The 26945-nt window shown below is 36.3% G+C and overlaps 1 protein-coding gene across 7 annotated transcripts in view; it reads left to right on the top strand.

Moving 5' to 3' along the window:
* ANKIB1 (ankyrin repeat and IBR domain containing 1) overlaps positions 1–26713 on the top strand; it is a 99234-nt gene extending 72521 nt beyond the window's left edge. For 5 of the 7 annotated variants that reach the window (XM_087775046.1, XM_087775068.1, XM_087775054.1 and 2 more), the window contains exons 6-20: positions 105–313; positions 2224–2312; positions 4056–4200; positions 5591–5757; positions 10070–10158; positions 11170–11300; positions 14769–14903; positions 15470–15556; positions 15650–15716; positions 16115–16260; positions 16931–17109; positions 17659–17710; positions 20936–21047; positions 23051–23184; positions 23536–26713. In XM_087775046.1, the coding sequence (XP_087631172.1) occupies positions 105–313; positions 2224–2312; positions 4056–4200; positions 5591–5757; positions 10070–10158; positions 11170–11300; positions 14769–14903; positions 15470–15556; positions 15650–15716; positions 16115–16260; positions 16931–17109; positions 17659–17710; positions 20936–21047; positions 23051–23184; positions 23536–24288 (2495 nt within the window). In that variant the 3' untranslated portion in view covers positions 24289–26713. The remainder of the gene's footprint in view (positions 1–104; positions 314–2223; positions 2313–4055; positions 4201–5590; positions 5758–10069; positions 10159–11169; positions 11301–14768; positions 14904–15469; positions 15557–15649; positions 15717–16114; positions 16261–16930; positions 17110–17658; positions 17711–20935; positions 21048–23050; positions 23185–23535) is intronic. The other 2 variants (XM_087775083.1, XM_087775093.1) reach the window with 2 other exon arrangements.
* Positions 26714–26945: the final 232 nt, after the last annotated feature.

The following is a 26945-nucleotide window of genomic DNA, read 5'->3' as shown; positions in this document are numbered from 1 at the left end:
ATTTTTTAGCTTAGTGTTTATATATGCTTTTGAGGGTGCAGTTACAAAATATATTTTAAATATTGTCAGCTGCATAATTTCCTGTATCTGTATATTTATTGAAGACTGGGACCGGGAGAAGTTACTTGAAGCATGGATGTCTAATCCAGAGAACTGCTGCCAGCGTTCAGGGGTTCAGATGCCAACTCCCCCTCCAAGTGGATACAACGCGTGGGATACGCTCCCTTCTCCACGAACTCCACGCACTACTCGCTCTTCTGTAACTTCCCCTGATGACATCAGCCCCTCACCAGGAGACATTGAGACAGCTGTGGTAAGTTTATAAATAGATCTGAAACTAGCAGGGCAAAAGAGCTTATTTCTAAACATAGTGCACCTAGGCGGACAGGAAAGCTGTGTTGTCATTCATTCTGAAAATCAGTTCATGAAGGTGTAAAGTGTTTCTGTTTCCGAAAGTGGTGAACAGAAAAGTTGACACCTTAAACATTCTGTATAATAACGCAATCGAGCATCTAGCTAGTATAAAGCACTCTGGTTTTCACCTCGGCTGTCACTCACAAAGTAGCATTTTAGCCACAGTCACATCATTTGGCTCTTCTCATCTCATACTTATCAAGATGTTCACTTTCATTATATCCATTTCCGTGAATGTACTCAATGCTGTGAACCCTGGCTTTTGAAAATTTTTTCTTTAGAAAACAAAATTCTCTTTGTCTGCTTTTTGAAATGTCAGCCCACTAGTGTACTGTAAGCTTATAATTACTTTTACTATGTGTGGGCTGCTTGAAGCGGTTTACAAGGCTATTGCAAATTTGAAATATGAAAGCGCCTTTCATTAAAATCAGTGTAGTTCTTTTGGAAGACAGAGTTCTTTCTTTAATAAACCACAGCTGCAGCATTATAAAACTTTTGCTCCATGACCTAAGCATTTTTCTAGAATATTATATCCAGTCTTGCAAATGGATCATCCCTAGATCTTCATATTAAAATTAAGATTCTGTATTCCTGCATAGACATCTTTTATTTCTTTAATTGTAAAATGCTGAAAAAGAAGCTATATAGAAAGAATAATGTTACCATACATTTATTTACATTAGCAGTTAAATATCGTCCAGGAATATTTTCTAATTAAAAAGTGTAATGAAAGATTACGTGTCTTCAGTTTTACACTGTGTGTTTTGTTTTTCATTGATGGTCCGTAAGCCAGAAATGCAGATTTGGATAATGATGAAACAAAATTGAAAACTCATATAAATTTAATAGTGAATATTTTTTATTCATTGTCAACTTCTAAAATATTTAATTTTGTCAAGACAATAAGGTACAATGACTGAAACAACAATAAATGCCTTCATTGAGTTTTGCACTTCAAAGCCTGACTTTTCTGGTTTGGTTTTGTTTTGGCTGTAACACAAGTGCTTCTAAAAAGTGGCATACCATAGGCTAATTTTTTTTAAAATATCCTATGTGCGTATAATATCTAATGGATTGAAAATTGAAGTAAATTTTCATGGAATCTTTGTTCCAATGGAAACAAAAATCCATTTGTACTCCTTGAAGAACATGAATATTTATTTTCACACCTAACCACAAGCAAAGAGTAGTTTCATCCCTATGCTTTAAATGTTTTCAGAGTAAGGGTCTCTATATTCAATGTTATTTTTTTCTGTAGTACCTAGTTGTATAAAATTCAACAGTGGTATCTTCTGTTGGAATATTTGTAGCTTAAGTTACTCTTTATTTTGATCAAAACCCTCGAAGTATTTAAAAAAAAAAAGTATTTATGTAGATTATTACATAAAATAGTTGCTGCTGTTGCACAACCAAATTGCTCCGCCTTGATTTGGACCTGATTGTGTGAAATGCTAAACATTTCCTGTAGCCTCTGTCATCTCCAGACTCCATCTCTGGCTGCCTGTAAAGCTGATGAAAAATTCAGGTCCCTTTTGTCCCTAGAACTCTGCAGAGTGAAGCACTTACTGAGCTGGAGGACATGATGGAAGGCACCCCAAAATGTGCTGTTTGGATAGGGAGGAATACCTAATCTTGCCCATTTCTATTTCTATAGCTTAAATAACTTTTTTCTGGTTACAGTTAGATTTTTTCCCCCTGCTGAGCACTTCTTCAAATTTTTTGCTGAGATTTTCCAACGTAATGTGTCCTGCTAACAATATGAAAGGCTTTAGGGTATTTCTTAATCAGAAGTATTTTTTTCATCTACAGTGTGACATTTGTATGTGTAATATTTCTGTGTTTGAAGACCCAGTGGATATGCCTTGTGGACATGACTTCTGCAGAGCATGCTGGGAGGCGTGAGTATATGTACTTTTCTATATTCTGAGAAACTTTCATACTTGCCATTTTGAAGAAGAAAGGACAGAGACCGTAAATAGTTAATGTTAAAGTACTGTTTGGGTTTTAAAGAGTTGCTGGTTTGACCCTATTTAATATATAAATTGTCACTCGAAGTGGCCATCAACTGGTTTAGGCTTAGATAATGTTTGTTTTGGTCCTGATTCAGCAAAACTCTTAAGCAAATGTTTCAAGCCTGTGTGTAAATAGATGAGCCTACTCTTGATTTGCTCAGTCTGTGTGTGGTGTTGGCAGCGTTGGGGTTTGCACTTTCTAAATTAAGCACATCCTTAATTGCATCTCTTAGTTTAGCACACTAAACTTAGGCATCGTAAATACATTTCCAGTCAGAAAAGCAATTAAAATGCTTTCTTATGTTGAGGGTTAATAACTGAGGAGTAGATTTAGCTTAAAAGTTCTATTAGTGTAATGCTCTTGTTACTACGTATTTTTTTTTAAAGTCAAAATAGTCATGCTAGTAAAAAACTCAGACGTGGGTAATTATGCTGGTATAAATATTGCTCATACTTCCCAGGAATAACTACATCTCTATGCAGTGCCTTTATATTCATCTTTGTCCCCATTCAGGAGATTGTACTACTTGAACTGTACCACTATAGTGTCTTGTTATAGTGTCACATCAGCACAGCTAGTCCTACTGCAGATCAGCCCAATTTATATGAACCCATTCCTCCTATGTTAAGGAAGAGCACTTTCTCTTCCATATGAGCATTTAGAAGGTAATTCTTTTCAGTGGCAGGAAAATAGTCATGCTTCTGTTGTCTTGCAAGTTGTTATGCAGCAATGTAGAAGTTACCAAGAGATCACTGGCTTGACATGGTGCTTCTAATTTGGGTGCTGGCCTGTGTGTACCGCAATCTGTGCATGCACTCAGAGTTGCAGTTCAATGTCAAGCAAGTGCTGGCAGTCGCACATCTAAGGTGGCATTCATCTTTCCAAGCCAGTCATTTCTAAGTTACTCAGAGCATAGCCAGGACCGAGTTATCCATTCTAAGATATGAATCTAAGATGGGATGAATTGGCAAGTCTCTCTACCTTAACTATTAAAAGATCCCAGGTGACTAACTTAGCTGCCTGTCCTTTAGACGATTAAAGTTAGATGAGATGAATATCATCCTTGATGTCATATTAATAAATACGTAACAGCTTTTAAACAAAGCAATCTTGCGCTCTGTGAGTTAAAGTCCAGCTTTCAGCAGATTTCTGAGCTCATTCTGTCTTGCTTTCTACTGCTTAGGGTCTATAAAGGTCTCCATTTAGAAATTTGTTTCCAAGAGCAGACCTGTTTTGACTAGCACAGTTGTAAAAATTAATTGCATATCAAATTAATTATTTCCTAGATTAATTACACTTACATGTTCCATTTCTGATTTAAGTTAGAAGTAATGCTCAGTTTAATTAAACATTGCATAGCTGTTTGATAAATGGCGAGGATGGAAACCACAAACAGGGCTAAGCATAGCCGATGGTGCTCGCTTTTGAACCATGACAGTGTTCTTTTATTTTTTTTTAAATTATGCTGTTCATTAAATCTGTACCCCTTTTGAGCAGAAAGGGATACTTCCTATTCTTTGTTTAAAAATTGATTAATATGAATATCTGCGAACCTAGTATAAACTATTCAGCAGCCTTTTAATTTTTACTTTTTATTCACAAATACTGACTTGACAAAATTCTGGCAGATTTTTGAATCTGAAAATTCAGGAGGGTGAAGCTCACAACATTTTTTGCCCAGCATATGATTGTTTCCAGCTTGTGCCTGTTGACATCATAGAAAGTGTGGTTTCCAAGGAGATGGACAAAAGGTACCTTCAATTTGACATTAAGGTAAATTATCAAACTGTTCCTGTACTCTTGAACTGTATTTTGTTTTATTAAAAAAAACCTTCCAATTTCTGTGTGAAATGCTGCAATATATCTGTAACTTTCCAAGTAGAAATTCATAAATTAATATGTACACTGAATTATTGGCTGTCTTATATGCCATAGTATCAATGTTTGATACACCACTGAGAGACAGAACATTGTATTTATTCCTTAAGCACAAATGCAGTACTTCCGTAATATGTAACCTAATACAGTATTAATAAATTTTTTTTATCAAATTAATGTTCGTAACAGGTGATGTGAAGCTTTTAATCAGCGAGAATTGTTTATGTTGACAATCTAAAATTTTTAAGGGTTTTTGAATTATTTTTATTACCAAGAGACTGTTTACATTCAGAAATAGTGCCTGTTTCCATTTTAAAGATTTATTAGTAAAAGTGAATTACTTAATTTTTTTTCCATCCAATGCTTGGTATGATTGTTATATATAGGAAGAGAATTACAAAAACCTTGATTTGGTTTTCCTGTTTGATTTTTTTAATTTGCTGCATCATTGCAACTTGTTTTTAAAAGCAATCTTTTAATTCACCTTTATTCTTTTATATTAGTGTAGTAATGAACTAGCCTTTGAGATAATGTGCTACTTTATCAGTGCTGGCAGGGAAAAAGAAAGTAGGGAAATATTTTTTTATTTACAATACAATACCTTCTCTGTGCGACAAGTCCCTTCAATACACAATAACAGTCTTACACAGTAAGATGCAAATTAAATTACCAGATCTGATTAATCTTTTACATCTTCATATTTGGTGGTGGTGATTAGTGGTAATCAGCGTACGTTTGAAGCAAAGTAGTGAAAGCTCCTTTTTCTCCTCACTTATTAGATGTAAGTTTTACAAAAGACCTGCTACATTAACCAAAAAAGATTGGAGATAAATTCCTGAGTTAGTCTATTCTGATTTCCAGTTTACTGTGAGTGGGATATGTTGTGGGATTTTTGTTTTAATCAGTAAGGTTTTAATTCTTTTCAACTACAAGAGTCAGTCCTGTTAATGAGTGTATTGCCAGTGTATATATAGTAGAAGTTTACAGTAAGCCGTATCACAAAGGGATTGATTTGCACACATTGAACATTTTGTTTGGGATGTAAGTCATTTGCATCTTAGCATAAGTCTGGAGTACTGTTGTAAAAAAAACCCCAACCATTTTTAAGGTGGAGATTAAATTATTCCTGTTTGAAAAAGCCTATCAAAGTAGCTACAAGATTGTCCATATGCTTTTTGGCTTTGTACCTTCAAAGGAAGATTGTGAATACAACCTGTTTTATATCAGTGATAAAATCTGATCTTATGTGGTAAAATATTTTCCTTTTTCCCTTTTTTTCCTCCAGGCCTTTGTTGAAAATAATCCTGCTATTAAATGGTGTCCTATACCAGGCTGTGAAAGAGCAGTAAGGCTAACAAGACAAGGATCAAATTCAACAGGATCAGATACGCTTAGCTTCCCTATGCTAAAAGCCCCTGCTGTAGATTGTGGAAAAGGACATCTTTTCTGCTGGTTAGTACTAGAAGCTTATCTACATCAACATAAACTCACAGTCACTGCTATTCCAGGGATTAATTAAAAAGTCCCACTTGCCACCAAGTGTGCAACAGAAATTTGTGTGCGATGGTATATGACTGTGGTATCCTGTATCCATGCACTAAATAACCTCGTGCACAAATATTTTAGTATTTTACAACACAGCAAAGGTTTATAATACTGTCTTACTCATTATTGACTCTGTTAGATGCAAAACACCAGAACGGGGTGTTGTGATGTTCTATTCTGAGGGGACACAGGAGAAGCGGGGTATTGGTGGAGGGATTTTTGTGTCTGTTCTGGGTAGTTATAGTATAATAGAAACATGGCACATTCTGAATTGTAGCACAGAAAATCAGCAATTTTTAGCTCTTTCTGAATTTTGGTAGAATCACATCAAAGAAGCTGGAGTTTAAACAGGACTATGAAGGACCTTTTGCTTCATACATTCTGTTTGCAGAATCACTACGATCATTGTTTCACTTTAGGATCAGCACTTTTTCTTTATGTTATCTTCTATTGAGCCTTAAGATGAATACAAGCTGAGAAGAAGTAAAAAGCCATAAGATATTTAAAAAACATGCCTCAGATTGCCTGTCTTCAGAACTTCCAAGAAAAGGACAACAACAGTATCAACAAAAGCAAAAAAGTGGTGGGATATTTATCTGATGTGCAGAGCAAAGCCCTATCTTAATTCCTTGAGGTTATCAGACTGACAATTTATGAGTATTGTAGTGGGACATCCTTTTCACTGTTGGAAAATCAAAAAGGGTCAACCAAAGTACAGACATTCAGACAAGCTGAGTAATCCTTCTTTTCATTTTTCAATTGAAACCATGATGCAAGAAGAAGACATCGCGAATAATCTGCTTGATTCCAGATATCCTAAGACTCTTAATGAAAGATGCTTCTGATTTTAGTTCTTTCCCCATATGAATGGAAAGGAAGGAGGAACAAGAGGAAAGTAGACATAATGAAACAACCACAAAAGCCAGAAAACAGAACTTCTTGGGCAGAGGTTGTTCACAATGGATGGAGAACTCTGAAAGAAACAAATCCTGTGGAAACAAACCAGAAAATATTCTTTACCAGTGAACATATAACAAACCTTAGCACTATTCCACAAGAAGGTACCATCCTCTCATCCTTGCTTCTGATTAGAGACAGAGAATCAATTTTTCTGTTAACCTGAAGGACAGAGCTTGAGACCACTTTAGTGTAATATTGACATAGTCCTTCAGACATTGGCAGCTTCTGCTTCCTTTACATGGGCTGAACACACTTGCTCCCCAGAATGTCCTCTTGGGTGTGAAAATGTCCTCTGAGTGCCTAATTTTTATGAGAAATGTCTTTTTTTTATGTTTCCTGATAATATTTCTGAATGTTCTTTTGATGTTAATGCTTCGAGATACTGCACAAGCAAATATGGTTAAGGTCTTGAAAAAGACCTCATTCTAGCAGCAAAATGTCCGAGAAGGCCTTTCCAAGGCCTTTTTTTCAGCCCCACAAAAGTGAATGAAGAGTTTCAGCAATGGCAAGAAAGTTCTGCTAGCAACCAAAGCATCCTGCAGTACTATAAATCAGAACCATTTGCTGAGGACAGCCACCTTAGTTTTACAGAACAAAAACCCCGTGCATGAATGAGTTCCTCTGGAGGAAAAGAAAGTGTATTCTCAATTCAGAGAGTTTTCATCATTGCCGTATGCTTAAAGGGAGCTTGCTTTATACCTTTAAAGCTCAATCAACACATCCCACAGTTCCATACTTATGTCACTTCTGCAAGTTTTACCCAGGTAATCTACAGCTTAGACATTCTAATAGCAGTTGATACTGCATTTAGTAAGAGATTCTTTAGAATGTATGTATCGGAACACCCTAACTAACCCCTAGATAATCACTTGCTTTTTTTTGATCTATAGCCTTCCCGCTCATAAAAGCAAGAAAATTCTCTGAGTCTATTGAGCAATTTTCTTTTGTTTTTGTGGGGTTTTTTGGTTGGTTGTTTTTGTTTTTTTTTAATGTGGAAATAGGAATGTTCCTCTTAAATAGAGAGTTCCTTAGAATTTACTCATTTTTTATTACCCACCCCTAACAGTGCCTTCAACAAAATGTAATCTGTTGTGACAAACACAAAATTCTATTCCCTTTCAGAAAAATCATTCTGAGGTATTTAAAAGTAGTACAAATGAAAACTGTGCACAAATCCTACATCTGTGTATTATCAGATACATTCAACATATTAGAACCCCTTCATGCTGTTTCAGAAGCACAAGGAACTGTAGCAAGCGGACACTTCTGGAAAATAGTCCAGCAGGCAGTGCACACTTAGTTTTGCACCATAAGTCCTTGCTCCTTTCATCCTAGATGGAGACAAGGGCAGAGTCTCCCGTTGTGGGAGAGAGATCTCTTCAGGTGCACTTGGGAAGCCAATTATAAGTTGCAACAGTGTTTTGGTATTTTGATTCAAAATTCATTATATGATACAAGTACTGTCATGAAGGGAAAGTAAGTCCAAAACTGCATGCTTCTTGGACCATGCTTTTAACTCTTCCCTGAATTTTAATTTGTTGAAAATTGCTACAATTTTATTAAGTATGTACTGCACCTTCAAATAAATGATCCCGCTGAATATTGAGGAAGGCAGTCTGGGGAGGCTAGCACTGTTCATTGTCACAGCCATTTGGCATTAGTTCCTTTCATTCAGTGCTGTCAGGGAGTCTATCCAAAATACAGCTTTGTTTCAGAAAAAGTTTTATGAGCAATAAGCTCAACACCCTTACTCTAGTAAAATGGCATCCCAGTATAAAAATCGTTGGTTTGGGGTGGGCTAAGGAAAGAACGTCTTTTATGAGAAGTTGTTCTTTAACACTCTGTTGTGACTGTCATATAGATAGAGATACAGACACATGATATATATATATGATTGCACTTCATTTAAAATCCACAAATGTACACATTTGAAAACATGAAAGACACAACCTTTCCTCCCCCAGTAATAGATTGACTAATCAGCTTTTAATTTAAAACTGAATTTGTTGAAGTTAATTTTTTGCTAATTTCAGTCGTTTCTGGGAACAAATACTGTGTGAGAGGTCTTGGCTTTCTTGAAGTCAATGATTTAAGTGTCCTACTGTCCCAGAGAAGGGAAAGGTGTCAGTTTTCAACCAGGGCTGAGATTGCCTTATTACAGACTAGTTATTCATTCCAGTACAATCTTTCCCAGCTACAGATCTTAAGTATCTGCAAACCAGAGGTCCTTCTGTAGTGAATTTAAGGTTGTTTGATAGCAGACTAGCTAGTGGGAAAGAAGTTAAAAACTGTTGCCGTAACCTTTTCTTTGTTCCTGCATTCCTGCTTAAGATGTGGACCAGAGTGACCAGAAGAGTATTGATGTAGCTTCTGAATCTGCACTGCAGAAAGCAGTTTGCTGTTGGATATGCAGAAAACTTGCATATGCTCTGATGCAGCTGGTGCCCATCTGAAATATACTCCCTCTGAATTGTTTTGTTTGATGTGGTAGATATCTGAGGCTATTTGCTGCCTTTCCAGTAAAAAAGGGAGTCATTACAAATCCAGAGTGCGTATTGACACATCTACACCCAAGCACCATCTGGAAGCCATATATCTGCCACTGTGTAGTAGTGATTGCCATCCTTAAAGCTAGTAGTAACTTCAAGAGAAGCTCAAGGGACTCATTTCTCCACTATGTCCATGTAACTAAATTAAAGCCCCCATTTAAGAGACTCCGGTGGAAAGAGTAAACATCCATAAATACTTAATGCTGGTGGTGAAGGGCTTGGATCTTGTTCTAGACTGAAAGCTTGAATCTAGTTAAAGATTAATTATTGCAACTGAATAGGTGCACCTAATGCTACATAAAATGCATTTCAGCTATAGCAAACTACCTAGTTTTGGATAATCTCTTTATTCTGGTTTACCTTTATCACAGAAACTATACTAGCACTTCTTGTGGCACTAAAATAGTACCCAGGCATAACTTAAACTGCAAGCCAGCTGATTTATTTCAGATTGTAATTTTAAAAAGCTCTTTTCCTTTCCTGTCTCATTTAAATTCTTTATTAATCTTAATGATGGTCGTCTATGCTTGTGAGCAAGTATTCTGAGAGTATTTTAAAATAATGTTAATTGGATGGCTTTTTATCTTCCTGACTTAATTAAAGTTTGAGCGTGTCTTGATAAGTTTCCCTGTTTTTTAGCTTGAACCAATTTTAACTTTAATTCTAAATCTCTAAATGATAAGTTATTGTGTATACACCTTCATTTTCAGGGAATGTCTTGGTGAAGCACATGAACCTTGTGACTGCCAAACCTGGAAGGACTGGCTACAGAAAATATCTGAAATGAAACCAGAAGAACGTAAGAGTCATGCCTGGGGGGGATTAATTCTTTTTGCTGTAGTTGTTATCTTTTGGTTTTAGAGGGATTTTTTAGTTGCATTAAGTAAAAACTCCACATTGGTTGAAAAATAGGGTAAAAGGGGAAGAAAACTAAACCCTTAAATGAGGGGCTGCTTCACACTATAAGTGCATACTAGACAGCACTGTTCTCCTTAAACCGTTCCTCCCCATAAATTCACATGTGGTTCAGTCAGGACATACAAAACTCTTTTCCCTTTCTCTTACAGCTTTGTTTCATTAATGAATTGATTTATTCCCAAATATAACTTTGTTTGTCCTGAGCAATTTTAAATCTTTTAGCCCAGTCTGCACTTTGTTTGAGTTGTGTTCCATGTGGTTGTTTGTGTGCTTTAAAACTAATTCAAGCCAGCAGGTGATAATAATAGTAAGGTTGAGGGTGAATCGCAAGGGAATTGTGGGGAATGGCTTAATGATAAATAAATTTTACTGAAAAAACTAATAAAGGTTGGGTTTACACAGGACAGACATTTTCTTGGTCAACAGAAACAAAAAAATTAAAGATTAACAGTAATTTGAATAAATACTAACTTGGTTACCACAGTTCAGACCCTTTCCCTAATATGTTATAAATATTCTGGAAAGCACAGAAAATTCTGTAAAGAGGCAAAATACACCATGCTTTGTCAAACTATGCCAATTTTTCTCATAGATGTATTTGTTCATTTATATATTATAAATGTCATATATAATATAGATAAGATTGTATAGAAATATACGTGTGGAAATATATAGAAACAATATGTGTAATGATATTACATATGATCTGTATAAATTAGAAAATGTATATATTTATATATGTGACAAATATATAGTGAAGAATTACGATGTTCTGTCAAGAAACAGATAAACATCTATCTTTCCTAATCTGATTTTCACAAAAAATTACACAAGTACAATTTCAACTTCTCTGTTTTTGCATGTTCCATATCCTCCTGTTACCCTCAAAAAGTTGTGGGAGTGAGTGAGGCATATGAAGATGCTGCCAACTGCCTGTGGTTACTAACGAACTCCAAACCATGCGCCAACTGCAAATCTCCAATTCAGAAGAATGAGGGCTGCAACCACATGCAATGTGCAAAAGTAAGAAAGACCCTTCATATCATTTGTTGTGAAACCATAATTCAGGTGGTGTGTGTCATGTATATGTTGTAAGAGCACAGACTTCCAAAACCTCTGAATGTCATGCCTGAGATCTAATGGAACCTGGTGCAAGAATTAGATACTGACAAACGGAGGTTTACATACATTTAGAAAGTGTTTCATATTTAGTGAAATCTGTTTGACTGGCAGGTGAACACTGTAATGATCGTAATTTCATAAACACCTAAGAGTTACTGGCAATACAATATGAAACTTAAGGAAACAGAAGTAATTGATAGTTTAATAATCATTAATAATGTAGAGAGAAAGAACATTTTTAGTTGGCAGAAGATGAAACATTTTAAGGAATGGTAAGCTCACTGAGGGTTTGGCCATACTGCATTTTTCTTTTGCAATATTTCTCTAAAATAGCAACAAAACCAAGGCATTTTAAATGGAAAACTGTAAACAGGAATTAATCAGTAGGAATGAAAAGACAGCAAAGAGTAATTCCAGAACAAACTTATTGGTGACAGCAGCCAAAAATGTAGTCATGAGTTTGCACTATGCTACCGAAATAGAAAAAATATTTTTTGCCATGAGTTCAGTATCATTTGAGAATGGTTTTTCTCTCAAATTAGTTAAAAGCAGCATATTTAGAATACTGGTCCTTTATGTCAGAAATATCTTATGTAACTACAGCTAATACCTCTTCGAGGAGCATCATTAAAAGTAAGAAAGTAGCACACACTTGACATAGTTGGCCTCCAGTGAAAAGCTAAGAGATTTAGAAAGTAATTGTCTTTATTTTTCTGGAAATGTGTTAGTCTCTTTACATTGCTGTGCAGATCCCATTTTCTTCATATTATCATCACATATTTTCTCTCTTTCTGTGATATGATTTGAAGGTTGGAGCTTTTTTTGTTGTCATTTCTTTGGTTTTGCCTGTGGCAGGAGAGAACAGATTCTCCTCCACTTTATTTTATGCGAAGTTTGCTGTTTTGGGTTTTTTTTAATGATTTTTAAGAGAGCTCATAAATTCCATAGTGCTAAAAACTGTAAAAGGTATGTTTGTTGCAGCTTTTGCCACTGACCTTATCTCAGTTGAACAAAAGTATGGCTTCAGGCTGGAGAAGACTTTGGCCATTAAACACTCTTGAATGTAGATAATTTAATTCAGTACCATTCTGAGGTACTGGCTGACAACCACAGTTCTCTTTTCTCCTTTGATGCTGTACCTTATAAACAGCTTAAAGTGTCCTTAAAACAGTCAGATTCCTTTTGTGGTGGAGAAATCTCTGCAAACAGAAGCTGTCTCTCCTCAGCCTGGTGAGGAAGGAAAGGGTGTCCTCAAGCTCATTGCGGGGCTCAGAAACAAGGTATAGTGGCCACCTCGCTTGTCTCTTCCTCCGCTGAAGTAAGGGTCTGTGATAGAGCTTCTGCCTTTGCTGCCGTAAGGTCTGCTCAAGCCTACTACGTGATGAGCTACGACTGCCTCTTAGCAGCTAGCATGTACCTTGGTGTAGAGGAGGATTCTCTTTACTCGTAAAATCACATTTCTGTACTTAAGTAGGCATCCTACTGTTTTATGAGCCCAGTTTCTAAGGAGACAAGGCTTAGGCAGTCCTGGCTCTCTCACTCCCCTACCTGTAGTAGTTTTTTAATCTTCTGGGTACTTTGAAACAGATATGAAGGAATGGGGGTGGGGTGGGGGTGTCACAGATATTAAATTACTGCAAGTTTCATGAAACTTCATAGCTCTATGGTGCAGAGTGTACTGCCACCAAGAGAGAGGCTGAAATACCTACTCAGCAGTTACCTGCTTAGCGATTACCTCTTCTGCTTGGCTCAGGCAGTGGCCAGGCAGCAGGTGTGATTTGTTACGCCTAGGCGGTGCTGCCACATGGCTAGGTGATCATAAAGGCACACAAAACAGAGCTCAGGGTTTGGGGAGATGTGTAGAAACAGATGATGTGGTTTTGAATGTTTAATGAGACTGAGGTATTGGAGGAGGGCCTGGGAACCCTGGGTGAATCTTTGGTTTTTGAGGAGGCTTTTGGAGATGTGAGAGATTAGAAGATATACATAGTGGAGTGGTCATGGAGGGAGATAATTTGGGAGAGGTGAGATTATTGCAGTAGGAGCATATACACATAAATTAATAGGAAGTCAAGCTTTATTAGTTCTGTTGCTTGTAAAACAACTTGTTTCATACTGTTTTTTTAATATTTTGTAACGATTATTTTCTTATAATGAATATGACTGTTTTGAATGATAGGTAAATGATGCAGTGATACGCACTTGACACTTTTATACATAATTATTCTCATACTTCATTCTCAGCGCTCATCTTACCATTTTGCATAAGCAAGCAGTTTCAAAAAAATGCTTAAGAACAAAGAAGGTGCAGCACAATAATAAGAAAAAATACCCTAGTCTGCATTGCTTCTTAGAAGAAAATCAGCACTACTGGCGAGACAAAATTAGCAAAAGTACAATGCAAGAATTAGATTTAATTTCTTCCTGTAACATATCTAATTGATTGTATAAAACAACTACTGATAAAGACGTCTGGTATGGACTAGGTATTCCTGGAGAGGTTAAACTTATCAAAGAGAGAAAAAATGCAACTTAATTTATCAAATTCCAATAATAATATTAATGGATTCATATTAATTAATGTAAATTTTTGCTTCATTTTTTCAGGATTTTTCTTTGCTCATCTGTAAAACAGATAAACAGGATTCACCAAGTTATAAAGTCTTTTGCCCATTCATCCATAAATAGCTTCCATTTTTTTTGAAATAAACTAGCTGAGAACTCAGTGCTGAGTTGAGAATATTTAATACAGTTTGATCTTCTCTGATGCTGAGAAGCCTGGATAAGTCAGATCTCTTTGTAAGGTGTTACCTATTTTGAAAGCTCTCTACTCAGTCAATGCAGAAAAGGCTCACCTTGAACTAATCGCTCTTCAAAGTTTATGTTCCGCATTCTTCTCTCTTGCTTTAGTAGTTGTTATTAATATTTTGCATCAGGAACACCACATGACAAACGTACCAGTAATCATGGTTTTTTAAGTGATATTAGGAAAAAATTCACTCTCTCTCATGAACAGTTTCTGTGTTGCTTAAAAATGGGACTGTCCTTTTTTAAAACAACAACAAAACAACAGGCCTGATCAGCTGTATTTATCGTTTGGTTAATTTCATCCACTTAAAACTTAACTTGTAGATCCAACACAATCTTGTGATCCAAGGAACAAAAATTATGACTGACATGGTTTGATAACATGGATCTTCTGTAGTAGGTAAAATAGGAAGGAGGCTCCTCAAAAAAATTTTTGACCATAAGCACACTCAGGATGATGTTAATTCAGTTGTTCATAGAGGAATAATGATGCATAACTGCAAATCTACAATGTATCAACAACTTTTTTTTTTTTCCCCCTTGTTCCTTTTTTTTCTGAAGTGCAAATACGACTTTTGCTGGATATGCTTAGAAGAATGGAAGAAGCACAGCTCTTCCACTGGAGGCTACTACAGATGCACTCGCTATGAGGTTATTCAACATGTAGAGGAACAGTCCAAGGAGATGACAGTAGAGGTAACAAATGAATGTGTGTGTTTGAAAAGTAGCACTAAGGCTGCAATTTTCTATTTAGGATAAGTTTCTTCAAAATTCTTCCAAACCCAGTTCTAAATGGGAAAAAATACAACCTTAAATATATCAAAGAGACAGAAAGAAAACACTGCTTACTTGTGGATAGAAACATAAGATTTGGTTCTGCTTTTGGCTTTGGTAAGAACCACTGGTGACTTCACTCAAGTGATTTTACTTCTCTGTGCCATGGTTTCCTATTGTGAAATGGGCATGCTGGAACTGTAATTACCTGCTGTGCACTACAGAAGACATGCCTTAATTTTGGCATTTGTAAAGTCAGTTTAAATAGCATGCGCACACAGTGCATCAACTCTGGCTGCGCTATTTGCAGACTTGTGAATTTCAAAAATTACATTTGTCTCTTACATGGCACTCATCAGCATTGTGTACAATACTTTTATGTATAGTGGGAATAGAAACAGCTGGTTCTGTAATTATATCTAATGGTGACTGCTAAATTAAATCATAAGATTTACCTTGGTTTCTTTCGTTTCCCCATTATTTTCCAGGCTGAAAAGAAGCATAGAAGATTTCAAGAGCTTGATAGGTTTATGCACTATTACACAAGATTTAAGAACCATGAACTTAGCTACCAGGTATGGGTCAAGCCATTTTTACTGATTTTTCTTTCTATTTTATTAATCAAAAAATAATCATCTTACTGTATTTTATTTATTTTCTTTTTCTAGTTAGAACAGCGCCTTCTAAAAACAGCCAAAGAAAAGATGGAGCAGTTGAGTAGAGCTCTCAGTGGAAGTAAGTATTTGCTGTGATCTATGAATTTGATCTGAAATCAAATCAACTCTGTTATGGCTACACCTTTTTTGTTTTGATAGAGCTCACATCAGTCTGCTTGTGATGTGATCCCTCCAGTACTAGAATTCATAAGCAGTGGATGAAAGCTAAATGTACAGTAAATCTTACCTGTTCCAAAGACTCAAGGAGAAAGTAGCATTAGTAAGGGAGAAGCTAATATTCTGTGCTTACTTCTTTTAGTAAGAACACTGTGTAGTCGTTGAGAACCTGCTGCTGTTTACTTGCAGAATATTTAACTGGCATGCACATAAATTTTATTTTGGAGGAAAACTCTTACACTAAAAGAAACGCTGACATCAGCAGGAAAATATTTGCACGATGCTTGTTTCATCTTACAGCTGAGGGAGGCTGTCCTGATACCACATTTATTGAAGATGCAGTGCAAGAGCTTCTAAAAACTCGCCGCATTCTTAAGTGTTCTTATCCATATGGATTCTTTTTGGAGCCTAAAAGCACAAAGAAAGAAATATTTGAACTTATGCAGGTAATACATGCATATATTTTGTTTTTCTAATGTTACTTTTTTTTTTTGTAATATTAGTTATCAGTGTCTCTTTGCCATTTTTGTAGTGTAAAACTGATATACCCGTTTTGTATTTGTAACCAGGTTTGGAAAATGAGTGCATTTTTATTACTCTGTGACACAGTAGCTTTTAGTTTAATTTTAGAATGAATGAAAAACAACACTTTGCTGAAAAAGGAAAGGGATGTGGACAGGTGGAAGGGGAGAGAAAGAAAATTATTTACTGCTTTCTGAGGACAACATTTTAGCTTCAGTCTTCATCTCCTTCTCTACCGCCTCTTTCCTGTCTTTCCCTACTAATGTGTCTGACAAGTGGGTGGGGGCAAAATTGGGGAGAGTACCTGGGTGGTGGTGGCATCAGCGGCAGGGGCTGCTGCCTCCTTTCCTTTCCTTTAGGGCCCCTGAAGATGTTCAATATGTGTGAGTGCAGGGAAGCCCTGCTCCAAGCTGGAGGACAGCATTTAGGTCAGTAAAAGGGTAGGCTAGAAGGGCAGACATTTTGCAGTATTTTGGTATTTCAAATGGTATTTTCAGGAAAATGGGTATCTTTCTGCTCAGTATTTACGGTGTAGAGCTCTGCCCAATTTTCATTTCATTGTAAAATTCTTTTTTCTGTATTTAACTATTGCAGACAGACCTAGAAATGGTCACTGAAGACCTTGCACAGAAAGTGAACAGGCCTTACCTTCGGACTCCTCGCCATAAAATCATCCGTGCAGCTTGTCTTGTGCAGCAGAAACGGCAAGAGTTCCTGGCCTCTGTGGCCCGTGGCGTTGCTCCTGCAGACTCACCAGAAGCACCCAGGCGCAGGTAATCCAAACAAATACTGTGCAAGTCACAAAAGTTCACTGATAGCTGCCAAAGTGGGTAAATCCACTGTCACTCTTTGACAGTGATGTAAAGTGGAGCTGATAAACGTGGTGGCTGTAAATCACTGAACAGCGACATTTTCTTGGACATTTGATCCTTGTGGAATTACAGCTTTTCACTGAGGAAAAATGTATTCGAAAATCACTGCTCTGTATGTTGCAGCCTAAATTGCTTCCCCATTTGTGATATATTAACGATTGGATGTCATGGCTTCCATTTCACTTTTTTCCTTCAAGATTGTCACTAAATATGTGGTGCACTCTGAAAATCTATAAGTATTTGCTAAAAATATCAAGCGGTTCTGGAATAGTCAACAATTTAATTTATGGTTTTCTAAATGAACTTTGAGGTAAGAATTAAAGCAGAAGACTTGTTAAGTTTGGAGAGTTACAATTGCACTGCTTTTTAGATGTTGATAGGTTTGAAGCTTGAGGTTGTTCATACTTTGTTCTACTTCTAAACTTTATGGTATATCTTTTCATTTTATAGCTTTGCTGGTGGAACATGGGATTGGGAATATTTAGGATTTGCGTCCCCCGAGGTAAACTATTTCTATTTATTTTTTTAACTTAGTTCTGCATATTCTAGAAAAACAGGTATGATTGCAGTCTGCATGAAAAGCTTCCTTATTTTGATTCAAAGCATTACAATTTGGTTTAAGCTTACCATTTTATTTGTTTCACAATAGAAGGAAATATATGCCTAGCTAATTGTGCAGTGACTCTATAAACAATGCCTCTAACATGGCTGTAGCTATTTAAGGTGGCATTAGACGAGCTGTGTTGTATTCATCATTTTCTGAGTACATAACCAGTTTTAAAATAGTATGTAAACTGGTGTCTATGTGCTGGGGAACCTTCAAGTAATAAATATATGACATTGTGTAGATTACTTTTGAATGCAACATCAGTTCGGCAGAATTTGACAAAAAAATCTAAGAAATTTCCGTCCTTCTGTAACAATCTGACATAAACATACAGGCATACACCTAAATATTGTTAGCCATTTGAAATGTTTCTTTTCATTTTTATGTATTGAAGCAGGATGGAAATTGCATACTCAGATGAGATGAACTTCTGCTACTTAACCAAGAATGAAAATTGTAATTTTTAAAGTGAATATTCCCCTATCTATATATAGGAAAGTGTAAATACTTTACAAGACTGCACTAAAATGTGAGAAGCTTCCTATAAAGCTTTCTTTTATCATCTTAATTTTTATTTAATATTTGGAGAACATTAGATTAAAGCATTCAGTTAGGAAGGAAACCATTTCAACATTTCCTTGGTGCTGTTTTCTTTCTAGCTAGTCATTTTAAAGCATCCTGGAAAACTCCATGTACTTTTTCTATATATTTCCTTTGCTATTGTTGTGGGTGAGCATCACGCTGGTAAGAAAATAGCTTGCTTCTCTACAAAAGATCAACTTGCTTCTCCTGTCTAGTTCCTCTAGTCCTTTCTTTTAAAACAATTACACATTTAATAATATCATACTCATTGTGATGTTACTGTATCATCAGTGGAACTGGCTATGAGAAAAAGCTGATAAGAAATGTGTCGATAAGCTGTTTAGCAGTAGGTGCCATTGCAGTCGTGCTTAGATGATCGCTTATGAGTTTTTGTGATTTGCCTAAATGTGGCACTGTATGATGCAAGTTGGTTTCTTTGCTATGTAGCTATCAAGGATACTTGCAACCACCTATGCTAAAGGAATTTTGTAGAATTAATAATGGTAATCTTTGTTTATTTTAGTGAATTTCACTACAAAATTTTTGACATAAAGCTGTATTTTTACTGGGAAGTAGTAGAATGTCTGTGTATTCCAGATTATTACAGAAAATAAAATCTTACTGGTTTTAGCAAGGAACACTGCTTGTTGTAGACCATTGTGTGAAACCATGATGTTCCTACCCAATAAAATTAAAACTCCTTTTGTTCACATGTTTAAAGTTGTTCCAAGTAATGAGAAATAAAATTATATCAGTAGAAATCAAGATATCTTTCTAAAAGTTATAAAGCAACCAAGACTTAAATGGCTATCGGTAAAATCTATTATTTTATTGCAAACAGATAAGAGAGAAGATCTGATATGACTAATAAATCTTAGTGTTCAATGGTCACATCTCATTATTCCTTCTCCAATTCATCGTTATATAATTATATATTTTTAAAATAATTCAGTTATGTTGTTTCATATCAAGATTTGATTTTCTGTTGTTTGGGGTGCCGCCTTCCATTTAGGAAATCCCTGAGCTCCCTAGGAGCTGGAAGAATATTTTAGAGAAGAATGACTTTATGTTTGGCCTGGTTTTGATGCTGTTCCATAGGCTAACAAGCATCTACTACTAACCACTATTGGAAGACAGAATATTGGGCTAAATGGACTTTTTGTCTGGTCCAGTACAGCCATTTTTATGTTCTTAGAATTTTCATGGATCTTCTTACATAGGTAAAAATCTGCCCACACTGATCCTTTTGTGACTATTCTTTTCGGCTTGCATATGTCATTATGCATAAGAACTTGGTCTGAAACACTTCATGGAAAGACAACATATCATCACAATACCATCAAAATTAATAAGGTCATTGTGTAAGAGAAATGACACTTCTGGATTTAAATTGTAGATACTACTTTAGATGTCGAGATATTCTAGGATGAAGAGTTAATGTAAGAAAGGAAAGCTAGTGGTAATGTTATCTTTCCCAAGTCATTTGGCCAAACGAAGCCTTTGGATTACAGATTTCCTAACCTGGGGCTTAGGGAAGAAAATGGCAATATTCTTTTCTGAAGAGCTAGAACCTGTGTGTGTATTTTTATTGCCTTGTGTAAATGCGTAACTGAGATTAACAAGAGATCTTAAAAGAGATCTTACCTACACAGTCAGGTTCAGTGTCAGCTGTGCTAACCAGAAAGCATATCTGGAAATTTGCCTTCAAGCATAAAATCAGTCTCTTAATATTAGAAAATGTATGGAAATCAAAACATTTATTTCCAAGTATTAAGATAATTAATGCTTGGGATGTTAGCTTGATGAGGCCAAAAGTGAGTCTTTTCCATAAATGTTATATAAACTGTCTTTGGTAAATACACACAACATGAGAAATTACAGGCTGCAGGAGTTCAAATCCGTATGGTATGGCTCAGCAGCAGCTCATGTAATTGTAATTCATGGAATAAAAATCCATCGAAGACTGTTCAGTAGAAGAGTATCATCTGTGGCTTCAGAAGTTTCTGAGCCATAGTGTCCTGGCGGCTGGGAAAAGTATAACAAGTTCCAGTGTACATCTGCCAAAACTATTCCAAAGGTTATTTTCTATTGGCCATTGCTGGCAACAGGGACCCTGAGATAATCTATTGGTCTAATTCAGATTAGTTGGTTTTATGTTCTAAAATCACTAGGTATATATTTATTAAAAAGTGTGTCAATAATGTGTGTATATAAAGTTTGGCATCGAAGCTTTTAAACAAAAAATGTGTCCTCGGAATTCTTTAAAAAGGGAGATTGCAAGTATTAAAATGTTGGTAATATATCAAGTATTTGTCTTTGTGAAATCATTATTTTATAATTTAGGATTACCTTGGATTTTTTTTTTATTATTTATTTTAAGCATTGCATGATATAACTTGCAATTTATTTTTCTGAAAACAGGTGATTTTATAATAAACCTATAAAATCACACATTTTTTTATAAAAATGTGGTGCTCGTTACATCAGAAAAATATTTCTGCATGCTGCCCTGTATTTTGTAACCTTTGGTTTATGCAGGAATATGCTGAATTTCAGTATCGGAGGAGGCATAGACAGCGTCGACGTGGAGACATGCACAGTCTACTGAGTAATACTCCGGATCCCGATGACCCCAGTGAGAGTACATTAGGTATGTTCCTGCCTGGAGCTGTTTTTTCTCTCTTCCTACTTCAGAAATTGCTAGTAGTGACCACAGTGTTTGTCCTTCTGTGGATGCACTTTAAAGAAGTTTCAAATACATTGCTGCATTTTCCAGGATACAACATAAAGGCTTATTTTTGTATGCGATCTTCCCTAAGCCCTCTATTCTCAAGGCTGTGAGAACTGGGTTTGTTGACCTTATCACCGTCTTCCAGTATTTAAAGAGTGGCTACAAAGAAGATGGAGACTCCCTTTTTACAAGGAGTCACATGGAAAGGACGAGGGGTAATGGGTAAAAGTTACTCCTGGGGAGATTCCGATTGGACACAAGAGGAAAATTTTCCACAATGAGAACAATCAGCCATTGGAATACTCTCCCCAGGGAAGTGGTGGATTCCCCAACATTGGACACTTAAGATTTGGCTGGACAGGGTGCTGGGACATCTTGTCTAGACTGTGTTTTTGCCAAGAAGGGTTGGACCAGATGATACTTGAGGTCCATTCCAACCTGGTATTCTATGATGATTTTATGAAGCGTTGCTGACTTCATTGTCTTTTTAGAGAGAAATGTGTTGCTCTTCCCACTAATGACTCCTCAGCTATGTAGAGCAGGTTTGCTTTTCTGAAGAACATACTTCACATGACAGTCTTACCTATATACCAGCTCTTTTATGCCAATTAGAAGGACCAGTTGCGCATAAAGAGTGTAGAAGAGGGTTCCCCTGCTACAGGCCTGCTGGAAGATAGTCATAACGCTGTATTCCAAAACCCTGCTCAGAAACTCCTGTATTGGCAAGGACAGCCAGGAAACAAGTTGGCATGGGCTACAACTTCCAGCATGCTGCTCTTCTAAGCAGTGCTACAGCTGGTAGCGCAGTCGCTTAAGGTCACTGTAACTTGGCTGTCTGGGCTGTCTCCATTCTGCCAGGAGCTTTTGCAAAGGTACAAAAATAGCTCGAATCCAAATCATACTGTGACGCTGTTTCTTCAGAGCTGCCAGTTGTGTGCTCAGTCTCTAAGCCGTGCTGCACAAACTCTCATCTCTGTGTCTCATGAACTTGAGTCCTATACATAGCTTGGCCTTTAAAAACAAAAGGAGAAATCCTTTACTGAGGAGAAATAAACAAGTGCAGTCTTTATTTTAGAAACAGTAAAAAGAATTTTGGTGAGCTTTGGTCCTTCCCTATTACAAGTAAAATTCAAAACCATCTTGTTAGTTTGAGGACTAGAATTTGACTGAACCCTGGGATATTGCGGTGATGACCAGTGCATACTGTTAACGCATGCAAGAGAGAATTAGTTTGTCTCACGTTATTTCATTTTGAATTTTGAAGTGAAAAATACCATTTTCCAAAGTCAAGAGAGATACATTTGTTTTTATTAAAGAGCGATTTTTCTGAAAACAGCATTTTACTTCTATTTTTTTGTTGGTTGTTTTAAGAAAACAGCGATGTCAGTGATTGTTGAGGTATACACTAATGACTCTACTCTTAATTGTGCTGCAATATTATGGTAAAAATTAATGTAATGTTAACATTAGAGCTGAGGAGTTGTCTTTGAAAGAACAGAGAAATGGGCAAACTTTGGTTGTAATCCACCTGTAAATGCATCCTGTATTGTGCCCGTGTGCGGTATTTGTCAGGACTTTCCATAAATCATGTATGTGCCTTAGAAGCACTTTGCCCCTCCTGCCAATGGGCTCGTGCTCCTGATGGCATACCCCACCCTTTCAAAGAGGAGACGAAGGGTATTGAGAGCAGAAAGGCACAAATGAACCAGGCAGTCACGCCTAAAACAGTGGGACTGTTGTTTTGCCACTGTGTAAGAGTTGGTGTGGAAGGACTGTTTCGGATTAGTTCATTCAGAGTGAATAAAGGAGTAAAATTACACAGCTGGAATCCAAAAGGAAGGAAGAGATTCTGTCAGTAAATAATAGCGGAGAAGGCTTCTTCACTGGTTCTTCAACCATTTTTGTTTCAATTGCCCAAACAGACACTCAGGAAGGTGGCAGTAGTAGAAGACATGGCACCTCCATGGTGAGTTCAGCTTCTATGGGTATTCTGCACAGCTCTTCGCTTCATGACTATACCCCTGTCAGTCACTCTGAAAACCAGGATTCTCTTCAGGTATCTCCCCTAATCTCTTTTCCATTCTCTCTGCTTTGCTTGCCTTCCTCTGCTCTGCTTTTCTGTGTCATTTTGTCTCTCTGCAATTTTTCTTAATTCTTCAATGAGAAAGGGAGAATCTAGGACAACAAATTATACATTCACACCGGTAAGAATTACTAAACAATCACTAATGTAACAATAGTCACCTTTTAAATTCTGTTGTCAACTGTGTCAGTAAAAAATTGATTCTGATAAATGACATGTAGGACTAATGAATGAATTTCAGGTTTGAGCCCAAATTACATTTAATCCAAAATATGTAACAAGATGAAAGTTCTGTTCTGAAAGCAACCTTGTGTATTTCCACAGGCTCTGAGTTCTTTGGATGAAGATGACCCAAACATCCTGCTAGCTATTCAGTTATCATTACAAGAATCTGGCTTGGCCATAGATGAAGAAACTAGAGACTTTCTAAATAATGAGGCATCTTTAGGAGCAATAGGCACCTCTTTGCCTACAAGATTGGACTCTGCTCCCATAAGTATAGATAACCCAAGAGGCGCTTTGAGCAGCTCGGAGCTGTTAGAACTTGGTGACAGCCTGATGAGACTAGGTGCAGGCAATGATCCGTTTTCAGCTGATCGTCTTCATTCACACCCCTGCAGCGATACAAGAAGTGGATTATACTCAACATCTAGCGATGCTGATTCCAGCAGTCAAGATCCCAATACCAATGAAAATCTGCTTGGGAATATTATGGCCTGGTTTCATGACATGAATCCACAGAGCATTGCTCTGATCCCCTCAACAAGTACAGAAACGGATGAGGATTTACATCAACCCAGTACTGAAGATGGGTCAGCAGGGCAACCAAATCTTACAGACACAGGGCTGGAGCCTCAGGAAGAGCATGCACTATTTGAGGATGCACTCAAAAACGAAGGCAGAGGAACCCAAACAGAGGAAAGCACTTCTGAAGAAAACATTATTCCAGGTGCAACGGTGTCACAAAGTGGTGATAATAACAGGGAGATAACAAGCACCCTGGATGCTTTAGGAGATACTTCAAGTCAGACTCCTCAAACCTCAAGTGAATGGATTGAACATGTGCATCTGGTATGAATAAAAACTAAATCTGGAGTAAACGAATGGCGGTGACAGATGGTACAGTATGTGGAGTAAGCATTACAGAGGCTTTGATCCACATAATTACAGCTCAGTTGTAACCACTGACGTAACAATGGATATTTAGGAGTTCTCTTGAATTGTAGTTCTTTATAATAATGTGAACCTTTCAAGGAATATCCTTTGCATTTAATTAGGTAGTACTTGCCTTTTTGCTCTCAAGAAAAAGGAATAAGTAGGTTGTATTCCACATTCCTAATACAATGCAGCATCTGTTTAGCCTTAGGTTGATGATCCTTAACTTGAAAGTATGGATTAAAGGCTTACACTGATTATTTTGGTTGGTTTTCCTAAGAAATAGTTTATTCCGTTTCTTAGAACTCATTCTTTCACCAAAATAACATTTAGCAATTCATTTGCATTTTGGTTTTGTTTTCCATAACTTTTCCGTACTCATTTCTCATTTTTGTTAGCAGTGTGAACGGAGGTATTTAATGCTTCTCTTTAGTACTGCTCCAGGAACAAGTTTTAGGGGATATTCTTTCCCATTAAAATCAAAGATTTTTTCATGTCTATTTACAGTCCAAATGTGCCAAACTGTGAATAGTTAGCTGGCAGTAGCCTAACGAAACAGTGCAGTGTTACTCTATCAAACTAATCCCACAATTCTTAGCAGTGAAAGAAACCACTGGGTAGCATTGCTTCTCTAAATTTAACTGGCATGTGTTGCCATGGTGACTGCATTTAATTAAATGTAGCCTGTATCGTAAGTTAATAAAACCTAATGCTGCTGTTAAACAGTTATTTTAAATATTAAAATACAGTGAGTTAGCAACAGCTATGCTGTATTTTAAGAGACACTTTAATGGAAGTGCAATCATAGTTCTTTGTTTTCATAATTCTACAAAGCATTCTATGCACTAATAGTGCAATTACTTTTAATGATAACATTTTATAAAAATATAGGAATACAGAATTTTCATATATTAGCCAGTCCCACAATTAAAGTTCAGATAACACACTCTGCTCAACATGTTACGGTGCCTTTGCCTAACCCAACTGGATAGTTGCCACAGTTAAACAAGTAATTCAAATTCAGTGTCTGTTCTGGAGTAACTATGCTATTAATTGCAAAGACCTCCATAAAACCACCCATGGCCTTGCCTTTACAGTAAATAACTAAATGTTCAGTCAGTGTTTTTGCATAAACAAAGCACTGCTAGGTATTTGTTCAATTGCACAATATTCATTTGCTGTGTGATTACTGTTTAGTGTATAAAAAAAATAAATTAAAAAAACCACAAAAAACCTTCTCCTAGTTGTTGTACCGTGAAAAAAAATACTGGTTTTAGATTTGCTTAAAAGCATCCATTTACAGTTAGTGAGATACAATGGTACAGTATGTAATTACAACTAGAGTAAGTTGTTGAAATGGCTGTTTTAATTACATATAATCAAAACTTGTCATAACATGAGCAAATTACATACACTCCATTTTAAGTTTTGCTTAACTGTTACCAGAGATTTGTTGATACGATATAAAAGTTTATTACTACTGAGTGTGTATAGGCAAGTGTCATGATAGCAAAGTTTATGTATTGATTACTGTGAGTTCAAGTGAGTGTTTTGGTAACTAATTCATGCAAATCCAGCTTTTGAACCTTGCAGTCACAAGGTTCATATTAGTAAAAAAATGAAATAAGAGTATTTTACCCTTACCCCATAAAAACCTCGTTCATTTTGCAAGCATCTTTAGGGAGAATGGAATAGAATACTCTCAAATCATTTTCCAACTTTTCCTCTAGCCGCCCTACTCCTGGACATCTTTGAAAAATACCTATTTTCAATTTTTCTATGGTATAAAATCCTTCAACTAAAACAGTTCTTCATGAACTGTCATCATGAATTGGTCTGAAAGTTGTTAAACTCACATAGCTTCCTTGAATTGTAATTTCTGAATAGAAGGATTCTCACAAAAAGATTGTGTATTGCATTGAGATGTCTTGCAAAGTTACGGTAAGATATGTAAGAGTGCTCTCTGTGAAGATAGTGAAGTTTGTGGGTTCTGGTTTTTTGTAATTTGGTTACGTTGTGCAGTATAGCCATTGTTTCCGTGTTACTCTTATGAGCATGAAATTAGCCTATTAAATTTGTATTTTCTTGGTACTTATTTTAACACCATAGTCATTGACTTTACAATTCAAAAATAAAGTTTGGCAAGACTATTTTGTAAACCTGTTAATTTTATAATGTAAAAAAATTACTCTAACCTTGAATTGTTATTTGCACTTTCATAGTCTATACTTGATACATTCCCACTTTATATACAAGTAGGATACTACAACCATGTAGATGTTTGGCCAAATGAATGCTGTTAATAATATGTAAAATTCTTTGATTAAACATTTATTACTTAAACTAATTCCGTTCTGTCTCATTACATCTTAGACTTAGAGTAGCAGATGCTTAAGACTGATGACAGACATTTTTAGGATCTGTTCAGTCCTGGGCCAGATTAGCTGGGGACCATATAGTAAGTTGAGTGTTTTAATTTGTAAGTATAAGGTAACGGTATTTATTAAGCTTTGAAAACAAAATCTAAAATAGACAATTTTGTCTTAATTGCTACAGTTGTATTGTACACTTGTTTTTTG

This window comes from Nipponia nippon, unplaced genomic scaffold (genome assembly GCF_047370975.1).
Source record: "Nipponia nippon isolate SJK-2023a ecotype South Korea unplaced genomic scaffold, ASM4737097v1 scaffold_1, whole genome shotgun sequence".
NCBI lineage: Eukaryota > Metazoa > Chordata > Aves > Pelecaniformes > Threskiornithidae > Nipponia > Nipponia nippon.
Note: the sequence above shows the minus strand (reverse complement) of the source record. Positions and strands in the feature narration are given on the sequence as shown.